Raw genomic sequence first — 11720 nt, forward strand, 5'->3', positions numbered from 1 at the left:
TAGTACCCTCCAAACCCATCATTAAGCTTGAGACCCTGGGTCTCGACCCTGCCCTGTGAAACTGGGTCCTGGACTTCCTGACAGGCCGCCCCCAGGTGGTGAAGGTAGGAAACAACATCTTCACTCCGCTGATCCTCAACACTGGGTCCCCACAAGGGTGTGTTCTCAGTCCCCTCCTGTACTCCCTGTTCACCCATGACTGTGTGGCCATGCACACCTCCAACTCAATCATCAAGTTTGCAGACGACACAACAGTGGTAGGCTTGATTACCAACAACAACAAGACAGCCTACAGGGAGAAGGTGAGGGCCCTCGGAGTGTGGTGTCAGGAAAACAACCTCTCACTCAATGTCAGCAAAACAAGAGAGATGATCGTGGACTTCAGGAAACAGCAAAGGGAGCACCCACATATCCACATCGACAGGACAGCAGTGGAGAAAGTGCATATCACCGACAAACTGAAATGGTCCATGCACACAGACAGTGTGATGAATAAGGCGCAACAGTGCCTCCTCAATCTCAGGAGGCTGAAAAAATGTGGCATGTCACCGAAAACCCTCACTAACTTTTACAGGTGCACAATTGAGAGCATCCTGTCGGGCTGTATCACCGCCCGTCGTGGGCGGCAACTGCACCGCCCACAACCGCAAGGTGCTCCAGAGGGTGGTGCGGTCTGCACAACGCATCACTGGGGGCAAACTACCTGCCCTCCAGGACACCTACAACACCCAATGTCACAGGAAGGCAAAAAAGATAATCAAAGACAACAACCACCCGAGCCACTGCCTGTTCACCCCACTTCCATCCAGAAGGTGAGGTCAGTACAGGTGCATCAAAGCTGGGACAGAGAGATTGAAAAACAGCTTCTATCTCAAGGCGATCAGATTGTTAAACAGCCACCACTAGCACAGAGAGGCGGCTGCCTACCTACAGACTTGATATAATTGGCCACTTTAATAAAATGGAACACTAGTCACTTTATTAATGCCACTTTAAGAATGTTTACATATCTCGCATTACTCATCTCATTTCTATATGATGTATACTGTATCCTTAACAATCTATTCTTTACTATCTATTGCATCTTAGCCACTCTGTCACTGCTCATCCATATATTTTATACTTACATATTCTCATCCCATTCCTTTAATAGATTGTATTAGGTTTTGTTATGGAATTGTTAGATATCACCTGTTAGATACTGCTGCACTGTCGGATATTGAAGCATAAGCATTTCGCTACACACGCAATAACATCTGATAACCATGTGTATGTGACCAATAAAATTTGATTTGGCCTTTTATTGTCCCCAGCACAAGGTGCACTTGTGTAATGGTCATGCTGTTTAATCAGCTTCTTGATATGCCACACCTGTCAGGTGGATGGATTATCTTGGCAAAGGAGAAATGCTCACTAACAGGGAGGTAAAAAAATTTGTCCACAAAATTTGCATGGAACCAAAATGTTACATGTTGCATTTATATTTGTTCAGTGTACATACATATCATCCATTTGGTCATTTCATCTGACAGTAAAAAGGGTGAGTAATTCATTATTGTGTTATTGTCCAATAATGTTAATGGACAAAATTTGCCCACTGATGCTAAATAGATGCAATGAATGATCTAATTTAATAAATGTGAAAATGAATATTATAGAAATGCTGCACATTAAAATGTCAGGCTTTGTAGCCTCTCTGGTCTAAGTCAAAGGTAATCCATGTTGGCTACTCTCCCCCTTCTTCTTCTGATGTCAACTTCAAAGAGGAAGTGACAAACAGAATCCCATTATATCTTGGCACTGGGTGTTATGAATGCTTTATGAAGGCTTCGTGGAAGTCTGACTGATATTCACTTCTGATTTTCTTTTGTGTCATGCTTATAACAGACATGGTTTCCAAAAACTAAAGATCACTATGATTCAGCATGGAAATACTGCAATATTATTGGGAAAAACAAAACACAAAAATCACACAGAAGGACAAATGTCCATTTGTAACTCTACAAAACCATTACAACGAGAGAAGCGGTTTTGTATTTTTATGGACAAGCCACCCAAAGGCATCAAGCAAGCTCCAGATTTCCTAGTGTTTTTTTCTCTTTATTGAGTTACACAACCATCTGAGCAGCTAATTCTGTTTGCTGACACAGATTTGAATAGTCTGACTGATCCTTAGAGAAGTACAGTTAGAGAGAAGTTAGCGTGCTAAACGAGTGCTTCTGACACTCAGATGCATCCAGTGCTGCCAGAGGTAGTCAGCAAGATATTGGAAGCCTGCTCACTGTCTACTGTCTCATCTTGAATGAACCAGAGGGTCCCATTGCATACCATTCAACAAAAACAAATGCCAAGACCTGACATAAGAATACACTCTCAGCTCCAACATGTTAAATATTAAATAAGTAAACAGATAAAAAATATTTATTTTCAGGTAAAAGAAAAGAAAAGCTATTCATAGCTAACTGTCTTCCATAAACAATGCAATACTGAACTGAACTGCAGGGTGCAGATAATGTAAATGACATCTAAGAAGGTTCCATGCCAAAGCAAAACAATTGTATCCTGGGGTAGCTATGTAGCATCAAACTGAAGTTTGCATTGGCTCCTCTATGAATTGAAGAGATAAATACTCACACTAGAAACGGCAATACTGTATCTAATCACAATGGAATATGCTACTGAAATGTGCTCATACCTGCATGTCAGTCATGTGACAGACCCATATTCTGTCAGATTGATCACTATAATAGAGATCTGGAGGCATTTCATCAAGCCTGAAATAACTAAAACCCATCCACTCCAATTAAAGGTCTATATCTCCCATGGCAATCAAATTAAATAGTCTGTTCCAGTAATTCATGAGAATTCATTCTACGAATCTAAGAGAGGAAAATTATTTTAACAAACTTATTTTATCACAGTCACATCAAATGGATTTTGATACATCGTAAATCCAACAACTTGCAGCATAGGCTATAGCAAAATGATGCAACCAGATATAGGGGGGGTTAAATAAACACCAACACTGCGATACACTGCAGGCGTATCCATGTGCACCCTCATTACAGACCTATCGCTGTGATCTTACAATAGTGCCTCAAGTGAACAGCAACTAAGAGAGAAGACATAACCCTGTCAAGTGCCATAAATTAACAATGTTTTACACCCAGGGCAGAGAGATGCTTCTCTGCCAGAGGAATGTGGAATTGTCATACCAGATAAATATTAACATACAGCTTTTCAACAGAACAACAGCCACCTCTGTTGAATTGTATCCAAGGAAGGAGTAGCATATCCTACATATGATGACCGTGACATTGTCATGCCATTATTTAAAGCCTTTATCTCAGCTATAGACAGACATGACACGTTTACTGTGCTTCATCGTATACATTACACATTTGTACTGTACCTATGCACCACTGTGTTTCATAAACCTGCCTGACCCTAACCTCATCAACCCTGAAAAAATGTAAAATGCTATTATTATATACAATAGTGTACATCTGTCTGCTACAGTGTGTAGATTTACAAAAAGCAGTGATATAACAGAGAACTGAATCTGTCATTTGGATTATGGGCTATATAGAAATTACTGCAACAACCACCTATTTGAAATATCAATGGCTTCATCTAAAAATAAACTGGGGCTTGTATAGTCAAACTTACTCCACACCTACACACAGCAGTATTTCTATAGAATCATCTATTCTATGGTATCCTCCTAAACAACTCAAGCTCTATTCACAATCACAGTGGTTTGAAAAGGTGTTTTGTATACAAATTCAGATATTATATCCAGTAAGGAAAGAATTAACAGTTAAACTATATATTTGTTTTATTCTCAATCTTGAATCACCCCAGCTTAAAAGAAGCTGCATTGACACAACAGCTTTGTAATGTTTCTATGTGAGTGGGTGTAGTGTTGGGCTAGAATATTTTCTCAGGAATGTTGAGGGGGGGTGGGGGGGTGAAGCAGTTTTGGTAGTTGTTGAATGAAATACATTGCCATAATTGAGTATCGTGGTACTCACACGCATGTGTGACGGAGAAGCTGTTAGAGGATTCGAGATTGTCTACATTGTAATTGAGATGGAAAGGTTTTTCCGTCACATTTTGATTGGTATTATACAGCTGGACAGCGAATCTGAAAGCGCTGTGCTCCTGCACTGTAGAGCGCATAAAGAGACCACCTATAGAAGAAAGAGAATAGGAGATTACGAAGAATGTGACTTTTCATTGCCTAGTTGCTCTTATAATGTTTCATGAAAATACAGGATGACGTCAATATCAGTCCTTATAAATCATCAGTTCAATTTTACGCACCACATAACCAACTGGATGACCATTACTTTATCTAGAATAAACACCACCCATTTAATTATACAGAGATTAACTTGTTAATGTATTATCTACACTGCCCATTGCAGTCGTGGAAAGTTCTGTAGGAAGATACAGTACTTAAATTAGGCTATGAGCAACTTTGTGCCATTTTCACCCTCCCCCACTATAAAGCGGTGTTGCTCTTAGGTGGCTATTACCCTACCTGTCGTTAGTGTAGGCTATTATTGATCAACTTGACAATGAATTATGCAAATATAAAATTAAGTCAACACCACACAACACTGTCTTAATGTACATTGATCTCGTTTTATTTTCAGGCTAAAGAAAAAAACATGTTATTTATGCTATTTCAAATATAACTTACCTATATTTATCTGGTTTGGAAACGCTCCATGCGATTTCCCAAAAAGCCACAACAAAAAAAGGACAATGGCTATTACGCGATGCCTCATTTTCTCCGGCCTCTGAATTTAACTCCTCAAACGAATCTGATATAGGAAAACCATGTACACAAGCCTATGCGCACAGAAAATCCGCCAGATGTGTAAGCAGCTCTCACTGTGTACTACCAGTGATATACTACAGGTACGTTGAGGTGCGAGCGGAACTGCAGCAGAGCGAATCTTATGCCGTTGAGAGGGGAAAAGGCAAAGACTTATCTCAAAGATGGTGGTGGAGCGAAAAGCGGATCTTATTGTGAATAAGGATCATCCAATTGGGCCAGCAGGGGGACGTTGATCAAACTTGATCTAACGTTGAATTATAACATCATCCTCCCCATCCCGCCACTGCAGACTTTGTTGGCTGGGAAGAAACCGCGCGGGCGCAGTGTAGTGTTTGTCCACATGGTGTAAAGAGAGTCAAGATACCATGGTATCATCTAACATCTGATCTACTCAAGTGGGCTAGTTGAGGGAATATACAATTACTGGTAGTCTTTAATGCATCATCTATAAATTATCTGGTGAAGATTAAATTCGTCTACATGAGAAAAAAAATGGCATTAAGCTAAATGATATTTCTAAATACATTATTGACACTGATATTAAATGAATGCCAGGCAAATTGGTCACCCTCTCATCGCCTGTGTAAGTGGTCTCTTGAGATATTCCTGAAGACATGCCAATGTTTTTAACATCTACAGGATCGGTGGGTCCCCCATGGGACGGTTGAGCTAATGTAGGCTAATGCAATTAGCATGAGGTTGTAAGTAACAAGAACATCTCCCAGGACATAGACATGTCTGATATTGGCAGGAAGCTTAAATTCTTGTTAATCTAACTGCACTGTCCAATATACAGTAGGTATTACAGTGAAATAATACCATGCTATTGTTTGAGGAGAGTGCAGAGTTATGAACTTGAAAAGTTATTAATAAACCAATTAGGCACATATGGGCAGTCTTGATACAACATTTTGAACAGAAATGCAATGGTTCATTGGAATCGGTCTAGGATCATCATGTGCACATACACTGCTGCCATCTAGTGGCCAAAATCTAAATTGCGCCTGGACTGGAATAATACATTATGGCCTTTCTCTTGCATTTCAAAGATGGTACAAAAAAAAATACAAAAAAATGATAGTTTTTTTCTTTGTATTTTCTTTTACCAGATCTAATCTGTTATATTCTATTACATTCATTTCACATTTCCAGAAACTTCAAAGTGTTTCCTTTTAAATGGTATAAAGAATATGCATATCCTTGCTTCAATGCCTGAGCTACAGGCAGTTAGATTTGGGTATGTCATTTTAGGTGAAAGTTGAAAGAAAGGGGCGGATCCTGTTAAAATTCCCTGAACTAAACCTGTAACCCAGCCCAGGTAGACTTCAAGTCCTATGAGTCAGTCAAATATGCCCCAAATTAGTTAAGTGCCACTTGAAGTTTTCATAATTCTTCCCATGATTGCAGAGTCATCTGCACTGCCTGCCTGTGGGGTATGTTTAGAGCGAATGTGATTGAGTCTGTGTAATTAATTCTGGGGTTACTGGATAATGTGAAACAGGTGCTGCTGCAGTGCCCCGTCAAAGCCCAGGACTTATCAGACCCCTCTTCATCAAGTCCTACTGTGCCTCTAGTCACAGGAAGGCACCCAGAGAAAAGGGATGTGATGTTCCATCCTGGGGAATGAAGTCGCTCCCAGAGCTAGAGTGCTCTCGCCTCCCCTAGGTTGGAAATGCTCAGTATTGCAGAGGAGTTGCACACTGTTGCTTGTCGACCTCTGTAATCGTAACATTGTAAACGTAAATCCGGGACACTCCAATTAGTATGACACGGTATGTTATGTTTCATATGGTATGTATTCATTTGTGGATGTCCATCATTCATTTCCTATGATATGTAACGAATGCAATTGCTGTGGCTAATGTTAGCTAGGTGACTAATGTTAGCTAGGTGGCTAACATTAGCTAGGCTAGGGGTTAGGGTTAGCGGTTAAGGTTAGGGTTGAGGTTAAGGTTATGAGTTAGGTTAAAGATTTAGGTTTAGGGGAAGGGTTAGCTAACATGCTAAGTAGTTGCAAAGTAGCAAGTCTTTGCAAAGTTGCTAAAATGCTAAAGTTGTCCGTGATGAGATTCAAACACGCAACCTTCGGGTTGCTAGACGTTCGCGTTATATGCTTACCCATCAACCCCAACCAACCGACTTAGTGCAGTTATAAAGGTATTAAACCATCTTCTCTAACCACTATACACACGGTTTCATACAGCCTCTCACTATACTGTAGGGATGTGATCCTTCAAAACAATGAGAATTCACACACCAGCACATCTCTATCCAACCACTATGAATAAGATGATATAGATTACATTAGAGAAGCTCTTTGTTCAGAGAGTCAGTGTGTACTGTTGAGAGCCAAAGGCAAGTCAGCCAATCATTACGGCTTCCTGTCAGGACGAGGCCGATGCAGAATAGGTCAGACTGTATTGATCCAGATCAATCAGAGGGATTTAAATGCTTGGCAATACAACTCCGATGTTAATTTACAGTTCACTCACTGATCTAGGGCCAGAACAGTGGTGCTGTGCTGCACAACTGTTGGCCGATTCCATTCCAGGAGCAAAATTGTTTTAGCTTTAGAACATCTACAGTATATTTCCTCTGTAAGACATCACAGATTTGATGAACTACACAATTTTCCATTGAAATGGCATGTCCCTTTCGGCTCGGCTGTGGAAAATTATTCAATTTGTTCCTGTGCACTCAAAAACAGACTTAATTTGATAGAGCTTGTGGCAAATCTTGCGCTTTACAGTCACTGAGCTGTGTCTGTCATCATGATGAGAGCCATCAGAGGCAAACTCATCCAGAGATAATATACAGGAACACCCTGAAATGAACCGTTTTTATACTACATCTCCCTTTGAAAGGAGAATGGTGTGATGATGAGGATGTTACTAGGTCTACAACATCTCAGCAGAGAAAAATATGGGGAAACAAGGACTCCAGGGTCAAGCTAAATAGGTTGGGAAGAGAAAGGAAGGGAGATGAGCAAGAGGTGAGACAGGCAGTCAGGGAGAGTTGCAGCATGACGCTAAGGCCTGTCTTTACTCACACGCTCTCTGGAGACATGGAAATGTGCTTTAGGCTTTTAAACAATGAGCAGCCAGCTGTGCATTCTTTCCACGCTAAAGTGAATTCAAGATCTGAATGTATGTACTGTTGCTGTTGATTCATTATATGCTGTTATTACTCTTATGTGCTGTTTGTATTCATTAAAAATAGGTTTGGTGCAGACAATGGCTTGCTTGAGACATTTTCTTTTAATTATCCTAAGCATGCAAAGGTGGTTGCAAATATCTGGCGCAGCTATCTTTTCATCATATAATAATGAGACACGCACACACAATGTGTGTGAATTCAACAAGACCCCACTGAGTGGAAATGCCAGTGGGCCCTTCCAGCACCTCCTAAGGACTTTAAGTGAACATGCCATTTAGACACTGTTGACCACATGGTACAATTCATGTCACAGTCTAATTTTGGCATACTCTCAATGCTAGCTGTATTTAGCTCTGTGATGACATCACATAAACAAACCGTATCCCCCAGGGTAATATTTATATTTACTTTAAATGTCAATATGTTTTATGCAATCCCAGTTTACCAGCAGAAGAGACACACATTCATTTCGTCATCCATAGAGAAGTAGAAAGAACATCACCACTATGTGACAGATATCTACCATGTCTGACTACAAACTTTACAGTGTATTTCTGCAGGCTGGAGGCCTGACTGGCTGGTGGAGACGTAATCATCAGAAGTTGATCACAAGCTGTTTCCATGGTAAGACTTTGTGTGCAAGGTAGTAATGTCTCTAGGGATACGATTCTTAAAAGTAGTGGCCACCTTTCATCAGTGAGAGCTTCTGATTTCTAACTCACATAGCCAAATCCCTGTTCCAGGATATTACATTTAATTCATATTGACTAATTCATATTGACTAATTCCTATTGACTAAAGCTGTCAATATACTGTAGATGAAGTGAGATGTTTTTTTCCTTTGGTAATGGATTCTTAGAACACACAGATCTACACACAAGTTGTAAGCCTGAGGGAGTGGACTGGCCTATATACAGCCAGCCAGGCAAATGCAGTGTTCCACATTTGTACCATGAGCAGAGTGCAAACCGCTACAGTCAGATTCAGACCCATCTGCAATCTACAGTAATTAAATCAGTAAAAAGTAATTTTACTTCCCACTTGTTCCTCCAGCCGGTTTATTCTAAATAATTTGCCCTTTAATTTAATGGAGCATGCATTGTAATGGAATGAGACTGCAGTCTAGGGGCGGACAATAATATGGTTTGCTATTTTTGTCAACTTGTTTAACTGTTTTTGAAGTAACTGTTTGATTATTCTCCCAGAAAGCAGTTGACATATAGAAGACATGCAAATATTTATGTCTGAATCCTCAGCTTGGAGGTGCTGCCTGTGTGTCATGATGAAGGCTTGTTTATTTTACATCACGTCTCCTGTTTTGCCTTCATTACTCAGAGCTAGAGCCTGTGAAATTGGATGTGGGCCGTGCCAGGCATGTGACTGTTTGCAGCGGCTCTGTCTTTCACATTCAAGTTCACATTAGGGCCAAAGCCTGCCAGAGAAACTGGCAAGTGCACGGCAAAAGTGTTCTGATGCATGAGCAGCCTAATTTTCCTCGGGCAGATAGAGAAAATTACAGTTGGCATTGGCTAATTAAAGATGAAAAATCCACAGGTAAACAATGTCTCTCTATGTAAACAGAGCACAGTGGATCTCCTGTCATACAGTTTAACTTCGGTATTAGAGATCAAGAGATGGGGTAGCAAATCAAAGTGAAGAGAACGTGACATAACCAGTGGTGTCGTCTGATGGTGGGGCTGTCCAGCAGAGCAGAATATGACCCACTTATTTGATATGCCACTGGTGTTTGGTTGGTTGCTAATATTGGAAAGGAAAGTCATATTAGTAGCCTACTGATGCATCTCAAAAACGGTTTAAATCCATAGACTGTACAAGGATAGGTTTACATCCGATGTATTCCATAGTTTTCCAACAAATACTGTACATTGTCATAGACGTCCTAATGTTGAGTTCATGTGTCTAGTAGTTCATTTTACAGTTTGTTGCATGTACCCATGAGAGGAATACATTTCTTTTTGTGTTCACCTGATACCTGTGTCTAACATTTGCATTATGGTGTCTTTTCTCTTTGACAGTATTTGACATCAGAACAACAACAAGAGGAGACTTGTCCTCTGTTTAGGGTACTGTACTGAAAGGTCAGAGGATAAAATAACATATTGAATCAAATGAAAGGCTATGGTTGGGATTCCTCTCGGTCTCTGAACCTCCTATAAACTCCTCTGGTAAATTAGCTGGACTTAATACAGTGCCTTCAGAAATGATTCATACCCCTTGAATTATTCCACATTTGTTGTGTTACAGCCTGAATTCAAAATGGATTACATATTTTCTTCTCACCTATCTACACATAATAACCCATAATGACATTTTAGCAAATGTATTGAAAATAAAATACAGAATTATCTAATTCACATAAGTATTCACGCCCCTGAGTGAGTACTTTGTATAAGCATCTTTGGCAGCGATTACAGCTTTGAGTTGTCTTGGGTATGTCTGTATCAGCTTTGTACATCTGGATTTGGGGATTTTCTCCCATTCTTCCTTGTACATTTTCTCAAGCTCTGTTAAGTTAGATGGGGAGTGGCTGTGACCAGCAATCTTCAAGTCTTTCCACAGATTTTCAATTGGATTCAAGTCTGGGCTTTGGCTGGGCCACTCAACGACTTTCACATTCTTGTTCAGAAGTCATTCCAGCGTTTCTTTGGCTGTATAGTTTGTGCTCTGACATGCACTGTCAACTGTGGGACCTTAGACAGGTGTGTTTCTTTCTAAATCATGTCCAAACAATCGAATTGGCCACAGGTGGACTCCAATCAAGTTGTAGTGACATTTCAAGGATGATCAATGGAAATTGGATGTATCTGAACAAAATTTTGAGTGTCATAAAAAAAGGGGTGTGAATACTTATGTAAATGTTATATTTCTGTATTTCATTTTCAATAAATTTGCTAACATTTCTAAAAACATGTTTTAACTTTGTCATTAAGGGGTATTGTAAAATATATTTACTCCATTTTGAATACAGGCTGTAACACAACAAAATGTGGAATAAGTCAAGGGATATGAATACTTTCTGAAGGCACTGTATGTTCCTTCACCAAAGTGCTCTGGACTTTGGTGAAAAAATGTCAAATGTTCACTTTCCATGAAAAAGTATTTCATTGTTTCTGCAGATAAGATGAAAGAGCTGACCACCAGGTTGTTCTTGACAGTTTAATAACTTAGACAAAATGTGTTCCTTTTTACCATTTATCTCATCGCTGGCAGTGCCCCGGATTTCAGGAGTGAAGGCCTCAGGCTGATACACTAATGTTCAGTATCATGTATTCCACTCCAGGTCTTGACAGACTGAGACTGAGATACTTGGGAAGGATTTTTAAAGGCTTTTAACAAGTATCCTGGCTCGTCTGTACAACCATACCGGTATTCAATATATAAATATATATATTTTAAAACAAAATGGCATAAATGAAAGTCAAATGTCAAGGCATATTTCAGTGTCAAAAATATTTTATCAGTAGTGCTGCCAGGAAATGTCCTGGAAATGTCAAAACTGCAGGGGTAAAGATCCCATTAAGTGAGGTAAGGTAAGTGCTTGCATATTTGTTTCAGTTTATATGTATGCTATAGTATGTATGAGAGGGAGAGGAGCACCAGAAGTGCTTGCCCTGTCTCAATAATTCAATAGAAACAGAGTAGGTGTGTCTTGTGAGATGCTGCCTCAAACTTTTGATTAGCACATCAGCATGAG

At 39.9% G+C, this 11720-nt stretch overlaps 1 protein-coding gene across 1 annotated transcript in view; it reads right to left on the bottom strand.

Annotated features, from left to right (window-relative positions):
* Positions 1 to 5125, bottom strand: part of LOC106603380 (glutamate receptor 3) — a 111572-nt gene extending 106447 nt beyond the window's left edge. Inside the window, exons 1-2 of the mRNA XM_082974583.1 lie at positions 4709 to 5125; positions 4035 to 4193 (exon numbers count right to left, since the gene is read on the bottom strand). Of these exons, the coding sequence (XP_082830709.1) occupies positions 4035 to 4193; positions 4709 to 4796 (247 nt within the window). The 5' untranslated portion in view covers positions 4797 to 5125. The remainder of the gene's footprint in view (positions 1 to 4034; positions 4194 to 4708) is intronic.
* Positions 5126 to 11720: the final 6595 nt, after the last annotated feature.

This window comes from Salmo salar, chromosome 04, assembly GCF_965601325.2.
Source record: "Salmo salar chromosome 04, fSalSal1, whole genome shotgun sequence".
Taxonomy (NCBI): domain Eukaryota; kingdom Metazoa; phylum Chordata; class Actinopteri; order Salmoniformes; family Salmonidae; genus Salmo; species Salmo salar.